The following is a 21689-nucleotide window of genomic DNA, read 5'->3' on the forward strand; positions in this document are numbered from 1 at the left end:
AAAATGACTACCTTTACATTTCTAACCTTCACAATCAGTCCTGATAACAATTATTCACTATTGTATCACAAGAGACCCATCTGCATTTCATTTCATCAGCTCTGCCTAGGCAGATTGGATACTACTCACTGGAGAGTCTGCCTTCCTCCAGGCCCACTGGCTCTAGGTTCCTCTGATGGGTTCTTGATAGAAAATAATTGATCATTACTTTTCATCAAGGAGCTCTGGTAGTGTTGTGGTTACGAATTGGGCTGCGAACCGCAAGGTCAGCAGTTCGAAACTACCAGCTGTTCCACGGGAGAAAGATGTGGCTTTCTGCTCCCGTAAAGATTTACAGCCTTGGAAACCCTGTACAGGGTCGCTATGAGCTGGAACCGACTCCATGGCACATAACAACAACAACTTTTCATTCATTTTGGAATGTTTCTAGGTTTACTCTGCAGAGTAACTTTTTTCTTAAGATTATCATGTGTATGGATGGTGGTGGTTAGCTGTCTTTGAGTTGGGACTGACTCAGCGAACCTATGCACAACAGAATAGAACACTGTCTGAACCTGAACCGTGTTCACAATTGTTATGTTTGAGTCCATTGGTGCGACCACCATGTCAATCCCTTTCCTTGGGAGTCTTCTTTTTCGCTGACCCTGCACTTTACCATGCAAGATGTCCTTCTCCAGGGACTGGTCCCTCCTGATAATATGTCCAAAGTGTATTGATATGAATCATTAACACCGGGCTGTCCTGGACACTCATATCTTAATTATGAAGACTAGCTTTAAGATATCAGATACTTTTACCTGCAATTGAATCTTATCCTATGTGTACTGTTACTGGGAAAGAATGGTCTTTCCTTTCATGGTGGTGGTGGTGGTTGTGTGCCACTGAGTTGGTTCAACTCATGGTGACCCTTTGTAGGGTTTCTGAGGTTGTAAAGTTTTCCAGGAGCAGAAAGCTTCGTCTTTCTTCCACGGAGTGAGTGGTAGATCCAAACAACTGACTTTGTGGTTAGTAGGCCAGCTCGTAGTCCACTATACTATGAGGGCTCCTTTTTCCTTTCATAGAATCTCAGAATTGGAAGGAACTTCAGTGTTGTTTAGTTGTGCTTCCTGACGTTGTAGATAAAGAAGAATACCGAAGAGGTGGTGTAAATGACCTATTGTGTCAGGGACAGCTCAGCAGTTGGATTGGGATTAAAGTATATTTCCTACACCTGACTCTATCTCTATCGCTGCTTTACCAGTCCCATCTTCTGTTTGTTCCATTGTCAAGGGCATTGGTGTATTGATGTAGAAGACCTTGAGGACATATAAACACTCTATAGGGTTCATAGCTACAAAATATATTTGGGGCTTGGCTGTTCTGCATCTTGTCAGGACAAGTCTTTAAGAGGCTTTGGTAAATGATTACAGACTGAAAGACATTTGGAAGAAAATATTACTGTCATTGGATTCATTTTAGCACTTCTTTGAATTGTGGCCATATGGAATGTGAGCAGTATCCACAGAAATAGTGGGCACTGTGGGCCCAGAAAACAGACAGAATGAGATCAACCTACTTATTAGTAATTGGGCCAAATGTTACACCCTTTTTATTCTTCAGTTTTCTTCCCTTAGGCCTTGTTCTCCCTTTAACTTCCAAGTGTCATCTATAATGAGGTCCTGACGGAACTCTGAGAGAAAATTGAACTTGAAAGAACTGGGCTGGTTATTTCTTAATGTTATGAAGGTAACAATATGTGAAGCAAAGTATTTACATTCTCAAACTCACCTCTATTTAACTTTAAAAGGATTAAGACCTTCTTTCTGGTAGTTTTTACTTTCTCAGGTAGTCTCCTACTGCCACAATGCGAATCATATAAGGAAAGTAAATGTTCCATGCTGCCATGGAGAACTTAGTTAATATTTTGAATTAAAATAGAAATGTCCGGTGTGATGCCAGATCAACAAATATCCATGACCCTTTCCTCTGCTGTACTTCCCATTCTCCCAGTTCTTGGTTTGAAATCTATACCTTCCCCTTACTTTGGTTCTCTGGTTTTCATCATTTTGATTTCTTTTCTTCTGTGTTACTTTTTGCACTTTGAAACTCATGCTGGTCCATACACAATTCCTGTGTTCAGTGACCCCACTCACTTGTTATTCTTCAACAAAGACAAGCCATCCATTTTTTTTTTTTTCCCAAAATTTGAAGCTAAAGTTTCACCAGACATTTTTCTACTCATCCACTTTATTGACATTGAGATTGCTTTCTAACTGGGTAAAACAGACTTACACTCATCTTACTTTTAAAATCTTTTAAGTCTTTCGAAATCTGCAATCACTTTATGTTGATCTATTTTATCTACACTCAACTTTATATTCTCTGGCAGTAGGTTTGTACCTGCGCTACCAGGGCAACCCCTGTCATATCAGCATTGTACTTCATATCATTTCCCAGGATTTACATGTGTGGGGACCATAAAGGCTAATAATAGAACAAGGAACGTAGTAAAGAGACAGGCCTTGTATGCAGGGGAAGGAGTATTAAACCAGATTGCAAAAGTGAGATTTCTCACTAAACTTTACCAAATGTCACCCTCTGCTAGTTTTGTGTCCTTGTTTGATGAGATTGAATCTGATGGTTTCTGGGGATCTTTACAGGGGTTAACATTTTCTGAATGTAGACATAAAAGACAAAAGAGAATTTTACAAAGTGGATAGCTTGGGATATTGTGAATGCAAAAAGATGCTAGATGAAAGAGCATAGAAGAAGATAAGGTCTAAATTTGAAAAAGTATATTTGGAATTTCATCATATCATAAGGAGATTCTTTCACAAAATGCTTGGGAGCTACAATACTGGCCCATTCTTGCTGCATACTATCAACATATTTCATAAACGGATAATTCCAACTGTACAAATGAGAAATAATAGAGACACAAGATTTGTGTTACTGTTGTCATAGTAGCATCACAGTAGAACAGCTAAAAAATTAGACAGGGAATGAGAAGTAAAACGGGATAACGTAGGAAGTCATATATTGTTGTCAAGTGCCATTGAGTGAGTTCCAACCCATAGCGACTGTGTATAGAGTTTCCGAGGAGCGGCTGGTGAGCTTGAACCACTGTCCTTGTCGTTCAAACTGACTTTGCAGTCCAGTGTATTAACCTACAGCACCACACCAGGAGTCCATAAAGTCACATAGAACCATTTAAAATTTAAGGAGTCAGCTAATGGAGAAGTGAAATAAGGTGGAAACATCTTGCTAGAGTAGATTAGAACTAGTTCTGTAGTTTTTTCCTTATATGATATAACTAGTGTTTTCTTGAAGCAGTAAGCTCAATACTTAATTTAGAAAAGTGTGGTATATATAGCATGTTTTGAATTAAATCTTGATATCATCTGGTTTGACTGATTTCACAGTGAATGAAAACACCTGAATACACATCATCTCCCCCCCCTGTTTCTTTTTGTCATCACTATCAGTACCTGTGGGCTTCCTCTTAAACAGATTTATTTCCTTCACATTTGGGTATTGCTGATAATGTCCTTGAGATTTTTCCATGAGGAAGCAGCTTTTATTTTGATGCAAACTTCAGTATTTTCCTTGACTTTTTTGCACATGGGTGAAGCAGACCTTTGAGGAAGCTGATAAGAATGGGGATGGCTTATTGAATATTGAAGAGATACACCAGTTGATGCATAAACTAAACGTCAACCTGCCCCGAAGAAAGGTCAGACAAATGTTTCAGGTGCGTCTTCACAATCACTTTGGCCTTATTTAACATGTATATTGGAGCCTATATTAAAAGGCTGTTTTATCTTGTTGAAAACCAACATTATTTGATCTGTACTATTTTACTTTATTTTTAATGAAGAGAGTTATTTGCTTCATCAAGGAAAAAGCTTCATAAACATAGACTTAATGCAAATTCTACAATGCCTTTTTTTTATTGTTGTTTTTTCTCAGAGTAATTATAAGCACTTTACCTGACTCTTAAATATTGCAGTAAATTTGTTCAAGCCTTTTACCAAGAATAATAATATATCATCTGACTACCTCCCCGAGCTATTGTGAAGATCAGAATAAAGACTAAGTAGCATAAAAAAGAATAGCACTTGCTAAGTCCCCAATAACCCTTTGTTTAGTTTCAAAGGAGTTTGTTTAAGATTTACAATAGTGGTGGCTTAGCAGTGCTATATCCCCCCTACCATTTATTCAGCTCTTCAGAAGTGATAATCAATTGCTTATTGATGTTACATGAGATCCTCTTTCTCTGTTGGTAAGTAATTGAGCCCAAACATTCTGTGGTGCCCAGCTGGGATTCTTTTTAGTCCCCAGGATAAGGTACAGAAATGAGCTCTGATAATTTTGAGTCTGGGTAAAAACAATATTTGACTGTTAGTAGTTTGTAGATGTTTAATTTATAAAAGACAGATTCTTATTTGTAGGTAAATAATATACATTCATGACCTGTGTTCTGCAGTGATTTTCTATTCTAGGTTATAAGGCAAGCGATATATTGTACACTTGAAAATAAGTCGAGGGTCCATTGTTTCATGACTCATTTGTTTTCTAACCACTTGTTGTTGTTGTTGTTGTTGTTAAGTGCCGTCGAGTCGGTTCCGACCCATAGCGACCCTGTACAGGGTTTCCAAGGGTGTAAATCCTTACGGGAGTAGAAAGCCTCATCTTTCTCCCGCGAAGCGGCTGGTAGTTTCGAACCGCTGACCTTAAGGTTCGCAGCCCGATTCGTAACCACTACGCTACCAGAGAGGTGGTCAAGTCAGAAACAACATGAGGTATGAGTTGGAGCAATAAATGGAAGACGGAGTCTTGCTCAGTTCTTAAGATGGTCTTGTTCTTAGGACATTGTTGGTTCGAGATTATTTGCATTATGGTGAACTTTACCCTGTTGCACTAGAGAGCAGCAGGAAGAAAGGAAAAAGGAGGAAGGGGTGTGATATATAACCCCCCCCCCCCCAGGTGGAGTAGGAGATTTTGGCAGGGAAATGAATTAGTACTAACGGAATGACAAACCTGCCATCTTACTTTTGTCCTGTGGTGAGCCTCATCTCACAATCCTCATATGAGTGTTTACAGAACTGCTAATTTAATAAGAGAGGTCAAGCTAAAGAGTAGGACCAAGTCTATACCTATAAAAATGATAGTACTTATTGGAAGTAAGATTGATTTCTTTTTTTTTTTTTTCCCCCTCCAGAAATTGCTTCTAATCTATCTAGTACTTAGAGGAGATAGTATATTTTAAATGTCTTAAAGGTTCAAAGTAAATGCTATGGAAAAGTCTTTAGACAACGTTAAAAGTCTCTTTTATGAATTTAGGTCTAAAAATATATTAATGCCCACTAACACTACCAACTATTCTGAAAGAGATCACATTAGAAGGTCCCTGTTAGAGTGGGAGAATTTGTGAAACAACACTCAAAATTATGAAGAAAAGACTGGTCTTACTGGTCAGAAAGCGACTGTAAGAATCTGATACTATGACCCTCAACTACCTTTCAGGTCTTGGGTGGAACTCAATTTTCTACTAAGCAGTAGATAGGTGTATAGTGGGGGACAGGGACAACAACAGTAGTAAGGTATGCTCACCCTGGAATGGTCAAACATTCAAGATCCAATGGGACAAAGTTGAGAAGGAATAGGAAGGAGAGTGGGATGACAATAGGAAGCATAGGGAAGAAGCCGGATATCTATTATTACACAGATGAGATTGCAAACACTGAGATGAAACAAGGTGTATCATATGGTGACTGTAAAACTGATGATCTTGTTTGTAAAACTTCACTCAATTCACAAGAAAAAGTTAAAAAAACAATAACAGGCTTATCAAGTGAGAAGAGACGAGGTAGGCAGTTGTGCCTGCTGTATGAAGAGCGTTTCCACTGAGGTCCTTGCATATAGCTAGCCTACTCTGTGAAAGCTGGCAGTGGGAGTGATTGGACCAAGGATCTGGTCCAATCATTCTCCTCTTGACTATATTGTTGGTTGACATTAAAGCATTCCTAGAATCTATTTATTTTGTATTTTTGTGTAACACAAGGGTCATTTATTTCAAAGTAGTCTTTTGATGTATAAAAACCTGCTTTTGTATAAAAATATTTTTGTATAAAAAACCTTTTGATGTATAAAAACCTATCTTTAGATGCTATTGCTTAAACCTTAGAGTTTTACTCTTCTTAGTTTGTTAGATATTTACCAGAAACTTTTGAGAAGCCTTTAAACTCTTCTAAGCAAGGAGCTCTGGTAGTGTAGTGGTTACAAATTGGGCTGTGAACCTCAAGGTCAGCAGTTCGAAACTCCCAGCTGTTCCGTGGGAGAAAGATGAGGCTTTCTGCTCCCGTAAAGATTTATAGCCTTGGAAACCCTGTACAGGGTCACTATGAGTCAGAACCGACTCCACAGCACACAACAACAACAACAAGTGCTAGATATTTTGAAACAGGATCCTGACAGAAATATGGCCATTGTATACAGTTTTGTAGAATGTAAAGCATGTCCAACCAAGAGCTTCACACATCAAAATCTATAGCTCACTCTGTCTTTGCTTTAAAAATGAAATGACAGAAGACTCAAGCAATCAGTCTCACATAGTAACTGTGCATGATCTAAATACTGGTATAATGGTTTGCTCATAACTGACCCAATGTGCAACAAATGTAACCTATCATCCTTCCCACAGCTCTGTCTACTCAGCTAGGTTAGATAATTCCTTACAATGGCTACACAGAGCTCAAGAGACAATACTCCCAAGTAGGGAGTTTATTAGGGAAGGTTACAATGTAGGATCAGAAATGTTCTGAGCACAATTCTTCCAGTCAGACCAGTATGACCTCTGCCATGCCCACAGACATTCCTCTTTCTGCCTTGCAATGTTACAAAGCTCTTTTAAGGCTGCTGATAAATGCTCACAAGGCACACCAATCCACTATAAGCCTCAGCTTGAGGGCACATGGTGCTAGGTCTGTTGGTCAACAAATTTAGCTCCCCTAATTAAATGCCTCGAGGTACCTGCTCTACAAGCAAGCCTCCTGCCCAGAGCCACTCAGCTTTCCTTGTTCCATGGGCTGGAAAGCCCATCACTCTGTCGCATGCTCTGGCTGTTGGTTCTACTGCTGTTGCTCCTCTGCCACTCCTCTGATGTCACAGGTTTCTCTTCCTTTGTTCAAGGAGGTTCAATTCACAGGGATCTGTGGATCCAAAGGAGATGCTCCACATCTAGGTCTTCTTTTGTTAGTGAGATCCCCTATTCCTGCTTCTGAAATGACTCATTTTGTACACACACTAGACATCCAAGTTTTTACAGTCACAACTCTTTTAACAATCATTCACAACCAAATCATATCCTGTGAGTATCTTCTCCCATCTGCTCTTACCCAGACCCATCAGGAAATGAGCTGTTTGATGGGAGTTATAAGGACCAAAGAAAGAAGAGACATATTAAATAATTCAGTACAGTATACAAGGTTAACAAAAAATGAGCTCTTTAGTTTTCAGAGCTTTGTTTAAAGTGACTTTATAGGTGTGTGTTATATTTTTAACTTAAAAATCCACATAACTTACTTTGCTTTTGTATAAAACTACTATAGTCAAAGGAAATAACTTGTATAACATTCTTTCTCGTTTGTTGAAACCTGCTTTGTAGCCTAATATCTAGTGAAGTTTTATAAAGTTCAGAGAAGAGTGTATTCTCCATTTGTGAAATGTGTACTATCCTTTTTATTGTAAAGATTATACCCACCACTCCTCACTTATCAACATGGTTAGGTTTCAAAGGTCTTTGTGAGAACACTGGCATTATGTGAGTAGAAGATGACCATGTTAGATCACCAAATGGAGGATGATACGACTCCATGATTGCATTACTGCCAAATTGTATTTTTACATAACTACCAAACCACTGAGAATCATAGCCTAGCTAAGTTGACACATAATTTTAACCATCATTGTTGCTAGGTGCAATCAAATCAGTACTGACTCACAGTGACCATATGCACAATACAATGAAACATTGCCCAGTCCTGCGCCAACCTCACAATCACTACTACTTTTGAGTCCATTGCTGCTGCCGCTGTGCTAATCCATCTCGTTGGGGATCTTCCTCTTTTTCTCTGACTGTTCACTTTACCAAACATGATGTCCTTCTCCAGGGACTGGTCCCTCCTGATATATGTCTGAAGTATGGGAGTAACCATCATAGCCAGCATTACTTTTGCCTCATACCGTGATCTTTGTTACTGCCCGTTGTACGTTGTTAATGTGTAAATTGTTGGGTAGACTTTTTGCTAATTGTTAGATAGTTTTGTTGCTAATAAATATTAAATATCAGATAATGAGATAGTAGATAAGTGGGAGTAGGTGTGTTTCCCATGACTGAATCTCCTATGTCAAAATCTAACACTATCTTGTTTTTTCTATGCCCCTTTTAGGAAGCTGACACAGATGAAAATCAAGGAACTTTGACATTTGAAGAGTTTTGTGTTTTTTACAAAATGATGTCGTTGAGGCGGGATCTTTATTTGTTGCTCCTCAGCTACAGTGACAAGAAAGATCACCTAACTGTGGAAGAACTGGCTCAGTTTTTGAAAGTGGAGCAAAAGGTATCATTAGAGTACTGAATTTATGATTACTTACAAATACTTGAGAAAAATACATGAGTTTTACTTGGAGTTGGATATAGTTTACTTTAAATTTAAAATAGAAAATTATCACAAGTCCACAAAATGTTTTTATACTGGGGTCATTTAAAACATTTAAGAAGAAATGGTAAATTGAGTAAGAGTCTCTCTAATTTCTTTTACCTTAACCATCTTGAGTATGCATATTCATATCTCCTCAAACAAATGAATGTTAACTTATTTATTTTATTTTAAGTATAATGATAATGCTTTCATTTTGCTAATAATATATCTAGGTATTTATTAAGTTAATTGTGGTATAATTCTTAACTGGTTATATAGTTGTTGTTGTTATGTGCCGTGGAGTCGGCTCCTACTCATAATGACCCTATACAGGGTTTCCGAGGCTATAAATCTTTACGAGAGCAGAAAGCCTCATCTTTCTCATGTGGAACAGCTTGTAGTTTCGAACTTCTGACCCAGAGATTAGCAGCCCGATTCGTAACCATTACGCTACCAGAGCTCTTTGGTTATTGATAATTCTGGTAGAAAATTGGCATTTTATGAGATGAGAAAGCTAAGTACATTAAGTTCTGATAAGTAATGTAAATCTCTATACTGTATTCAGAATAAAACTCACTGCATTGAGTTGATTCCAACTCATCGTGACCATATAGTACAGAGTAGAACTGCTTCTAGGGTTTCCAATACAGTAAATCTGCGTGAGCAGACAGCCTCATCTTTCTTCTGTGGGACAGTTGGTGGGTTTGAATCACCAACCTTGTGATTAGCACTCCAATGTTTAATCCTCTGTGTCACCAGGGCTCCTATATTTAGAATAAGACCTTTTGATTTTAATATTACATAGATTAAATTATGCTTAACAAAGCTTAATCCTGTTACCATTGCTTTTTAAATTGCCTCAAATCCCTTTTATTCCTCTGTAAAGTAGAAGAATGAATAAAAATTTTACTAAAAGTTTTTAACCATATATATTAGACTTTGTTTCAAGGGGGGAAGACTTGGTTTTACTATAGGTGGTGAGGTTTGCTTTTAATTTACGGTGAATTTGTGGATTTATAGATCTAATAGAAAGAGCTATTTACCCCATTTGTCCATTTTAAATACAAGGCAATAACTGTTGAAATCATAAAATTATTGAATATTTGAATTTTATGGTAAAAGAATTTAATAGAAAGAGTTCTTTCTACAATGCCCCCAATAATTATGTATTTATTTATTTAATTTTATGAATTTTAATAACAGCTTTTATTGAGATATAATTCACATACCCTAAATGTTATGCTTTTCAATTGTACAATTCAGTGGTTTTGAGTATATTAAAGGAATTATGTAACTAGCACTGTTACCTAATTTCAGGAGATTTTCAGTATCCCAAAAAGAAACATACTATCCATTGGCAATCACTCTATTCCTCCCTTCTCCCAGTCCCCACTAACCACTAATCTACTTCTGTTTCTATGGGTTTATCTATTCTAGATGTTTTAAATACATTGAATCTTATACTATATGGCTTTCTGTGATTGACTACTTTTGCTTAGCATAGTTTTCAAGATCCATTCATTTTGTACATTGTTGTTAAGTGCTTTAGAGTTAGTTCTGACTCATATTGACCCTGTATTGGGTTTCCCAAGAGTGGCTTGTGTGTTTTATGTGCTAACCTTATAGATAGCAATCCAGTGCTTTTCCTGTGGCACCACACCAAACCCCTATGTTGCACATTTTTTTGTTGTTAGATGCCATCGAGTCAGTACTGACTCATAGCTACCTTATGCATAATAAAACGAAACACTGCCTGTCCTGCACTAAACTCATAATTATTAGTATGCTTGAGCCCATTGCTGCTGCCGCCACTGTGCCAATTCATCTGGTTGGGACTCTTCCTCTTTTTCTCCAATCCTCCACTTTACCAAAAATGATCTCCTTCTCCAGTGACTGGTCCCTTCTGATAATATGTCCGAAGTATGAGAGACGAAGTCTGGCCATCCTGGCCTCCAGGAACCATTCTTGCTGCACTGTTTCCAATACAGATTTTTTTTTTTTTTTCCGCAGTCTATCATACTTTTAATATTCTCCAACACCATAACTCAAAAGCATCAATTATTCTACAGTCTTCCTTATTCACTGTCTGACTTTGACCTGCATATAAGGTTATTGAAAATACCATGGCTTGGGTCAGGTGCATCTTAGTCCTCAAACTGACATCTTTGTTCTTGAACACTTTAAAAAGATCTTGTGCAGCAGATTTGCCTAATGCAATATGTTGTTTGAAATCTTTACTGCTGCTTCCATGAGTGTTGAACTGCAAAGTTGGTGGTTCAAATTTACCAGCCATTCCTTGGTAACCCTACATAGGGTCGGCATCAATCTGAAGTAACTTGGTGGCACTTAACATAATGCTTATTTAGTTTTAGTTCCAATTTTAATTAAATTGAGATTTTGAAGTGACTTTGTACTTGAAAGTCATTCAGCTTTCTTAACGCACTTTAATTTTGTTCTTCCTTCACAAAGAAAATTAATCAGTTTTACTTGGCCTTGTCTTGCCATTTATAATCTTAGCCCAATAGAGGCTTATATGCTCATATGTTGGGAAAAGGCTCACTGATTTAAAATATACTCTGCTTGAGATGAATAAATATTTCTATGGTATTTAAATACAAGTTTGGAATTTTGTCATATATAGATTAATGTGATGATCAAATTCTACCACCTTTTACTTTATCAAGGATGGAAAAATGTACAATGTTTTTGGTAAACCCAAATCCACACAGGCATATCCTCCTTGGAATTGAGCCTTAGAACCTAAATATTTTTTTTATGGCTTTTGAAAACATTACCATGTAGCGATCCAAAAGAGTTCTTTCAAGTTATAATTAAGAAAACAGTGAGAGGAAGTAAGTTGTAATTAACTGTATTGTTTTGGGTGCTAATATAGGTATGGGCTACTGAGAGCTTATTGTCGCCTTTATTAACATTTATTTGGATGGTTGCACTGAGTGTTTTCTCATATGTTTATTTTTATTGTTTTTCTTGAACTTTATTTGAAAAGCTCTTTTAAACACAAAAATTTTAAGTATTCTTTCCTGGTTTAATTTGTGTGTGTGTGTGTGTGTGTGTGTGTGTGTGTAAGGGATAGAATAGCAAAGAAATAGCAGAGACAGACTGCTGTCCATTACCCAATTCCCTGTAGACATCTGTTTGTTCAGATGCTATTTAAGATATAAGTACTAAGCCATTACTACTAGTTCTTATGTGAGATACACAATACGAAAGTAGAAACTAGTTTTACTTTCTTTTCTTTTCTTTTTTTTAAAATTCTTTCTTGATGTTTCTTTCAAAACAAAATCCCCAAAGTTTAATGCATTAAACGAACCTCTTGTATTCCTATAATATGTGTCTTTTATTATTTACAGCATGAGTACTAATAAATCTATTCAAGCAGGCTATCATTCTTTTTGGCTCAAATGAATTTTTAAAATTATTATTATACCACGTGGTAGAATGGGGTTGAACAGTCCTAGATATACAGACTTACTTGCTTTGTGAGTTTGATCACTACTCTTTAGACTTTCATCCTAGATTTTGTGAGTAATAAAATGATTTGGTAGTAATAAGTTCCATTGCAAGAGTAGTAGGTGGATTAAATGAGATATGGATTTAAATTCCTGGCATGTTAGCCATTCAATAAATGGTGATATTTAGTTAATAACACAGATTTGTCCATTTCCAATGAGCTAGATTAGATTGTGTGTGGGCAGGTATCAATACACACACTTTGATGTAAAACTCTAAGATTTTTTTCTTCCTTATCCCCTGGTAATATTTCACTTTACTGTATTACCACAATCACATACCATCTTAGCAAGAAAAGATTCCGCTTTTGTGAGCCTTGTTGTTAGTTTCTTAAGAATTAAGTGAAATAGTGCCAGTGATATATTTTAACAAAATCCCTTCTTTTAACTAGTTTGATAATTTGGCAAATGCACAAATTTTTTGCTAACAGTGTGAGGTATAAAATAGATAGAAAATGGGAATGGAAAACTTTTTTTGTGTGTGTATGCAAAAAGTATGTCCTCCACTCCTCAAACTCCTGCTCTTATTACCATTTCTCCGTTCTCATCTGGAAAACTCTGCAACTCTGCATAGTGAGGTGGGAAGAGCTTTAGACCAGCACCCAGTAGACTGGGTTGGACAGGTCAGTCATGATTGTCTTTGAGCCTTGCTTGTCTGTATTGTACTGTGAAGATGCTGTCTGCCTTTCCTATCTCACAGTAACAACTTGGGGACTGACAAAGGATGAATGGGAAAGTCCTTTGAAGGAGCCATTCAGAAGTGCAGCAGTGTGAGGAATTAAAATGAAAATGTTTAACGCTACCAAATGAATTTGAAATAATTCATTTGGGCTAGAAGAATTAGCCCAAATCATTTGAATAGCAATAGTGGATGCCACTTGCTAAAGGATTTCTTTTCTCTCTCTTTTTTGTTGTGTTGACATTCTGCCAGTCAATTTTAGTTGGGGAAAACAGAAGCCAATGTTCTGTGCCATCTGCCCTTGGCAGATGCATCCATTTAATTTCATAAATTAGCTTAAAGCTACACATGACCTGAAAGAAATTTTTAAAAAAATTAAAAATTATCATACAAGAAGCAAAAACCAAAAACGGAAATATTTATGTACTGAAACTTTAAATTTATATGTGATTTAGTGTATTGTTATTATTGTTAAGTGCCATCAAGTTGGTTTCAACTCATAGTGACCTGTATAGAGTTTTTGAGGAGCGGCTGGTGGGTTTGAACTGCAGACCTTGTGGTTAGCAGACTAGTGCTTATCCTATAGTGCCACACCAGGAATTAAATTCCATATATTAAACTCCATAAAATCAAACGCAAGTACAAATTAAGAAAACACTTGCAGCATACAAAAGAGGGGAATGGTAAATTTCTCTACTATGAAAAGTGCTCTCATTAACAGCAAGAGAAAAAGAATACCATAATACAGAACTATGCAAAACATTTAAAACCTTTGAAAAAACTCACACAAAGTGAAACCTATGAAAATGTCCACCCTTAATTAGTAATTTAAAAATGTAAAGCAAAGAGACCATTTTCACACATCAAATAAAAAAAAAACCACCCTACCATTGTTTATAATGAAGCTATGGATTGATAACAATCTTTATATAAGGGCAACTTTATATCTACAGAAACATTATTACCTATATAACTTTAACCAAACAATTTTACTTCCCATAATTCATTCAAAACAAATAGTTAAGTGGGTACAGAAAAAAATGAGCTATGAAATGATATATTTCAGCATTCTTTAAAATAGAGGAACATTAGCTAGATATACATATGTTTCAGGGGAGTCACTAGTCAAGAATTCTGTGGCATTTGAAGCTTTAAAAAAGCAAATTTTCACAATGGGGTTATCCCGAGGGGATTTGACAATCCATATGGTAGTGATTCATCAGTTCCTGATGGCGTAAGATTGGTATAGAAGTCAGAGTACTCAGCTTTTACAGGTTTACTCACATGTGAAATGATACATCATTGTGGACGACACATGTTGCCAAAGATTAGGTGAAATCAAATATTGGCTCACAGGTCAGGGTTTTGTTACAGTGATGCTCTGTGAAAATAGAATGTATGCCTTTCACAGGACCAGTTGCTGTCTAAATAGGACTTTCATCCTTAATGTGTGAATGTCATACGGGAAATTTTCATGAAGAGGTTCCAGTTAAACAGGACACAACTAGCCTCTGTTTCTCCTTCATCACTGTCTTCATCCACAGATAAAGGTCATAAGCATCCACTAGCCTGTAGTTTAAAAGTACTCAATATGGTTGGGATTTTTTCCTTTTCCCTTTGCCAGCCACCTACTTGCCCTTCAGAGTTCCTATCCATTTCTTGGTACTCGAGTTGAGTGTTGTTTGAGCTCAGCCCCTTTCAGAGTTGTGGTTCATTTGTGATAATTTGATTTGATTCCTCCCATCCCTCTGACATCCCTTCTTAACAAGCCTAGACTCTCCTTTTGAAGAGTCCTGTTTGATGTAAACAGTGAAACACTTGACTACCAGCTGAAATGTCGGTGGTTTGAACCCTGCTCACCAGGAATGCAGCATCTAACCATCTTTTTGTTTCTTATGATTGACTAGAGGTGTGGGGCGAGAAAAGGCAGGGATGTTAAAGCACCCCGTTAGTCTGAAAAACCTTGTAACTAAAAGCAAATCGAAGACAATTTTCCTCTGAATATACATGTAGATAGTTAATTCCCAGGGACTTTCCATAGCTTTTCTAGCCCCCTGCTATAAAAGGTTCTTATTGTAAATTTGTTTCCCCTTTATTATAGATTTATTCATTATCCTTTTGTAGTGATTGAAGTTTGGCAATTTTGTTTTCATGTTTTCTACTACAATATTTGTCTTTTTCTGACTCAATTACAAGTGTCACTTTTGCCTTCCCCTTTCTTTACCCTTCACTGAATCCAGGATGGTTTGTTGAGAGTCATAGGCATTCTAATCTCATCTTCTTATACAAAATAGTTATAAATCTAGCTTTGCTTATAGCTATGTTTTTCTGCTGATAATGTACTTTTACTTAGCATTTTACTCATCATAAAAGTCTTCCCTAAGAGCAGTTCCTGAATTTCTATATTTTGTTGTTGTTAGGTGCCATGGAGTTGGTACCTACTCATTGCGACCTTATGTACAGCCAAACAAAACACTGCCCAATCCTGGGCCAACCTCACATTGTTGCCACACTTGAGCCCATTGATGCTGCCACTTTGCCAATCTGTCTCACTGGGGGTCTTCCTCTTTTTCTCTGACCCTCCATCTTACCAAACATGATATCCTTCTCCAGTAACTGGTCCCTCCTGACAATATGTCTGAAGCATGAGAGACGAAGTTTGGCCATCCTGGCCTCCAAGGAGCACTCTGGCTGCACTTTTCCAAAAAACAGATCTGTTGGTTCTTTTGGCAGCCCATGGCACTTTCAATATTTTCCTCCGACACCATAACTCAAAAGCATCATTTCTTCTACAGTCTTCCTTATTCACTGTCCAGCTTTCACATGCATATGAGGTTATTGAAAACACCATGGCTTGGGTCAGGCTCACCTTAGTCCTCAAGTTGACATCATTGCTCTTCAACACTTTAAAGGTCTTTTGCAGAGGACTTGCCTAATGCAATACGTCATTTGATTTCTTGACTGCTGCTTCCTTTAGTGTTGATAGTTGATCCAGGAAGAATGAAGTCCTTGACAGCTTCAATCTTTTCTTCGTTGATAAGAATGTTGTTTTTTGGTCCAGTGGTGAAGATTTTTGTTTTCTTGACATTGAGATGCAATCCATACCGAAGGCTGTACTCTTTCATCTTCATCAGTAAACATTATAAGTCTTCTTCACTTTCAGCAAGCAAGGTTGTATCATCTGCATATTGCAGGTTGTTACTGAGTCTTCGTCCAATCCTGATGCCACGTTTTTCTTCATATAACCCAGATTCTTGAATTATTTGCTCAGCATACAGGTCGAATAAGTATGGTGAAAGAATACAACACTGTTGTACACCTTCCTTAATTTTAAACCATTAAGTGTTCCCATGTTCTGTATTCACAATGAAAGTAGTTGAAAAACTTTTCAAAGTAATTACAACATAGTGTAATATTTCTACACCACTGTGTGCCCCATTTGTCTTGTGTGGTGGCTGGCAGGTTGCTGTGATGCTGGAATCTATGCCACTGGTGTTTTAAATACCAGTAGTGTCACCCATGGTGAACAGTTTTCAGTATAGTTTGTAGACTAAGATAGAACTAAGATGCTCCTGACACAAACCATGGTATTTTCAATAGCCTAATATGCATGTGAAAGTTGGACAATGAATGAAGAAGACCACTAACACAGTTAAATTATGGTGTTGGAGAAGAATATTAAAAATACCATTGATTGCCAGAAAACCAAACACATCTATGCTGAAAAAAGTACAGGTAGAATGCTCCTTAGAAGCCAGGATGACGAGAATGATCTCTCATACTTTGGACATATTATCAGGAGGGACCAGTCCGTGTGTGAGAAATTCTTAAGATGGTCCATCTTCAGGAATAAAGGGAGATTGCTAGAAGAGACATAGGGTGTTGATTCATACCCAGGGATATGTGAGCAGGATGAATTAGGGGGTGGGGAAAGAAATCCCTTCTAGGACTAATAACTTTAAATAAGAATATAGTCATTAAGACCATGGGTACCATCTGGGCTAGATTGTGAACTGCATGCTAACAGAGGGAGGGAAAATGGAAATAAATCTCTTTGGGAAGTGGCATATTTACTCTTGTTTACTGGGTTGGGCACCTGAGTTTGCTAAATCGAATAAAGAAAACCTCAATATTGCTAAAATGAGTACAGATTGAATTTCCTGACCGTTTGTGGGTATCGGACAAGTTTTCTCACACCTAGAGAAGAACATCATGTTTGGTAAAGTAGAGGATCAGCAAAAAGAGGAAGACCTTCAGCGAGATGGATAGGCACAGTGGTACCAACACTGGGCTCAAGCATAACAACCATTGTGAGGATGGTACAGGACTGGGCAGTGTTTTATTTGTTGTGCATAGGATCTCTATGAGTCTGAACTGACTTGATGGAACCTATCAACAATAATGGAGTCCTGGTGTGGCACTGCAGTTTTATGAACTGGATTGCAAGGTTGGTTTGAACTGCAAGGTTGGTGGTTCAAGCTTACCAGGTGCTCCTTGGAAGCCTTATACAGAGTCACTATGAGTTGAAACCGACTCAACAGCACTTAGCAAGAACAATATTTCTGCTGCCTTCAATATAATTCCCAAATGACATTTTCTGTGGAATAGTCCCATATTCAGATACTGTTGTGAAATTTGTGTTTTAATTTTATGATTAGTTACAGGTAACCATTTTAGGAAGGTAAATATTTTTTGTCACTGTCTTATTCAGTTGAATATTGAATGAACGTTCATTTACAGATGCTTTCCTACTTATTCCTGAAATGACCCAAAAATACAGTAAGGAAACTTTCCACTCCCTCCTATGTAAAACCAAAGAGTCTCAGCCAAAGAGAACAGGAAAGGAGACAAGAATAACAAAGTTTTGAAATTTGTCTGTTCTAAGGGAGACCAGAGAACACTGAAACCCAAGCCTGCAGAGCAAGAAGCTACAAAGCAACTCCATTGATTCAGCCAGCCATTAGCTGCCCTTGAGTCAACTCCAACTCATGGTGACTCCACGTGTGTGAGAGTAACTGTGCTCCATAGGTGTTTCAGTGGTTGATTTTTCAGAAGTGATTATAGGCCTTTCTTCCAGAGCATCTTGGGTAGACTTGAATTCTCAGTCTTTGAGTTAACGGTTGGGTGTGTTAACTGGCCATGCCAACACCAGTCCACTCTTTTCAGGGAGTTCCTTTATAATTGTTGCTAGAACTACCCCTCAAAACCACAGTAACTAGAGTCACATGACACCTCTGAAAGTAGGATAGAAAGGAAGCACTGGTTGAAAATGTGTTTAAGAAGTAGTTACGACTCCTCCATCCTTTCTCTTAGCCTGTGGAGCAGGGCCCCTCTCCTTCTTCCAGTCTGACCTAAAGTTGAAATTCCCTCAGAAGAAAAAAGAAAATAGGAGAAAGAGAAAAAAGATTTGCAAAGGGATAGTGGTAATGGTTGTGCAACATGGAGCTTATAATGGGTGTGTGTGGATTGCTTATGTAAAAATGGTTGGAATACAACTGTTTTGTTGTATATATATTGCTACAAAAAAATATTGAAAGTGTGGGGCAAAAGGGCATGAGATTGGAGAATCTGTATTAAGGGATACCAGGCACAGCTCAGTGTGGCTACAATACTGAAAACATGGGTTTTGGGATTGATGGTTTTCAAAGATGGCGGCATTAACTCCTCACATCCTGTGTGTGTGTTTCTTTGTCATGGGCATTTGTGTTTCATCTCATCAAGAAGAAGAATCTATTTTACCATCCCTTGAATGTGAAATGATTTGGCTAATAAAATATGGCAGAAGAAATGTACACGTTCTGGAGCCTACACTTAAGGGATGATTTAAAGTTTCCACTCTGTCCTCTTGGAAATGTTATACCATCACATGAGAAAATCTGGCTAGTTTTTTTGAAAATGAGAGTCTCTAGAGGGAAAGTTGTTGTTAGGTGCTGTTGAGTTGGTTCTGGGGCATAGAGAGATTTTGCACAACAGAACGAATATTACCCAGTCCTGCAACATCCTCAGAATTGTTGCTATGTTGAGCACATGTTGCACCCACTGTGTCTGTCTCATTGAGTCTTTGTTTTTCTGTGTGTTGATCCTTTCCTTTACCATACATGATGTGTTTCTCCAGGGATTAGTCCCTACTGATAGCATGACCACTGTGTGTGAGATGAAGTATCGCCCTCCTCACTTCTAAGAAGCATACTGATTGTACTTCTTCCAAGACTGATTTGCTCATTCTTCCGGCAGTCCATGGTATATTTAATATATAGTAGAGAGAAAGAGGCTCAGCCAATAGCCAGCACCAACCACAGGCTGTGAATAAGTCCATGTTTGACCATCTGATTGAGCCAAGTAACCAGATAGCTACAATTATAAGCTTATGTGTAACCAGCACAGTAATTGTCCAGCTGTGCCCAGTGTCAATTGCTATCATATAGTCTTTTTTTTCATTTAGTTTTTATTTGGAATTGAGTGATAGTTTACATGGCAGAACATCGGTTTTACAATTATCGTATCATTGCAATTATTACAATCTCCTCCGTGCACCATCATCAACAGTATTTGCTTCTATTTCCTCTGGGGTTTTTTTTTGTGTGTGTGTGTGGAGTGATATTGACAACAGTCAGGAATATATAATAATTTAAGCAACCAAAGGGCACATTCTACAAGCCAGCCTCCTGGCTGTCAACACACAGCCTTTCTCTTTCCATGTGTCTAGAGTCCTCAGCTGCTCCCTTTCTCCATGCCCTCATCTCTGCCTCCATCTCTGGTGTCGCTGCTTCTTTGGATAAGGTCCCGCATCTGGGAAAGTTTTGATTCTTGAAACTTCCATGAAGTCTGGTGGTAAAAGTTTGTGTTAGCATTATGGGTGTTGTATAAATACTTAACTGTTTGCTACAACTAGTTCATCTGTATTGGATCAACCTTTAATTTGAGAACCAGTGAGTCTTTTATAGATGAAATTAAGAAGAAAGAATGCAGTCCAGTCTAGAATAATCAAGATGCCAAAATGGAATAATTGATTAGAAAGTTAGAAAAATTTCATAAGTTAAGATTTAGGAGTTTAGTTACATTGAAACAAAACTAATCAGCTTTAAAAATAAGCAACTCAATTTTACAGTAGAAATAAAGAAGAAAAGAAAGGAGACAAAATGTAAAAGAAAAAGCTTTGGACTTAAAGTTGAAAGTTCCAAATTTAAACCTTGATTCTGCCCAGAGTAGATTACCCAGTAAGCAAGGTAAACATGGGTTTACTTGTGCTTGCTTACTAATCTGTGGTGAACCATTTCACAAGATGCGTTTAAAACTACATAAAACTGCCCACTACTGATGCTAAATAAGCACAAACAGGCCTGTGCTTACCTTATCTAATAGTCAGTCCTGACTCATAGCAACCCTGTATAGGATTTCCAAGGATTGGCTGGTGAGTTTGCACCGCCAACCTTGCAGTTCCAACCCACCTTGCAGTTGAGTGCTTATCTTTAATAAGGATTTTTAATGTTGTTGATGCTGTAGGAAGCAACATCTTTGATGTGGTGAAAAAAAAGTGAAATTGCTCACTATAGATTAGTAAGTAAGCACAAGTAAACTTGTGGGTAACCTGCCACTGGTTCTGCCTCTTAGTTATTTTGTGGCTTTCATGGAGATATTTAACCTTTGTCACTATCAGTTTTTCTAGCTATAAAATGGGGAAAATAATAGTTTACAGGACTGTATAGTAAGAATTATTTAAGATTTTGTATATAAAAGCTCTTTATAAATTGCATAGCATTATATAAATTTAAATTGCTGTTATAAAAATATATTGGTTTTATCTTAATTTTTTTTAGCATCAATGAAAGGAACAATACTTCGTGTTAGTGTTAGATTAGAAGTAACAACTGGTTTAGATATTTGATAGCAAACAAAACTTTCAAATGAATTCCATGGGAAATAAGAGTAGGTTAGGGGGAAATTGTTTCTATTTCATCCAAACCAAGGAGAAAGGAAAGAAAAAAAAAAAGAAATATATATATATATATATATATATACACACACATACATACACATATACATATATACATATATATATATATGTATAAGTCAGAATGGACTCAATGGATCCTAACAACAACAACAACATATTATATGTATGTGTACATGAGTATATTTGTACATATACATATATACCTTCACACACACACACACACATCTACAGAGACCTTGTTGTACCATGGTTAAAATGCTCGGCTGCTAACCAAAAGGTCAGCTCACTGAAACAACCAGGTATTTCATGGGAGAAGAATGCAGCAGTCTACTTCTGTAAAGATTGCAGCCTTTGAAACTCCATGAGGCAATTCTATTCTATTCTATAAACTTGGTATAAATCAGAATCGAATTGTGTATACCTTCCCCCCCACCCCACACACAAATAGTACCTTGACTTATGGTGAGGTGCCATTCATAGTAAGTTGATTCTGACGTATGTTGACGATTTCTTTTTAAAAGTTAAGTTAGTTTTCATTATTATTGTCATTTATTACCTGTGTCTTTATAAATTTGATCTGCACATATCTGTGAGTGGACAGTGCCACACTAGGAGTCCTTTCCATCTATTGGTTCCTGGTATTCTACCAGAGTCCAGGTGAATTTCTCTACATCTCTCAGCCTAGTAAATCCAAGAGCTGCAATATGAACTCACTCTTCCAATGACACGGAAGATTGTTATCAGTTTTGCTCATTTTATTTTGTGAACAGTTATTTATCTTTCTGAAGGCATGCTATAAATCTTCTAGATTATAGCAAATCATCTAATGAACTGCTCAAAGCCTG

General features: G+C 37.3%; 1 protein-coding gene across 3 annotated transcripts in view; it reads left to right on the plus strand.

Moving 5' to 3' along the window:
- The window catches only part of PLCH1 (phospholipase C, eta 1), a 238126-nt gene that overhangs the window by 97087 nt on the left and 119350 nt on the right, over nt 1-21689 (plus strand). For all 3 annotated transcript variants that reach the window (XM_006867956.1, XM_006867954.1, XM_006867955.1), the window contains 2 exons: nt 3601-3730; nt 8430-8600. In XM_006867956.1, the coding sequence (XP_006868018.1) occupies nt 3601-3730; nt 8430-8600 (301 nt within the window). The remainder of the gene's footprint in view (nt 1-3600; nt 3731-8429; nt 8601-21689) is intronic.

This window comes from Chrysochloris asiatica, unplaced genomic scaffold (genome assembly GCF_000296735.1).
Source record: "Chrysochloris asiatica unplaced genomic scaffold, ChrAsi1.0 scaffold00113, whole genome shotgun sequence".
NCBI lineage: Eukaryota > Metazoa > Chordata > Mammalia > Afrosoricida > Chrysochloridae > Chrysochloris > Chrysochloris asiatica.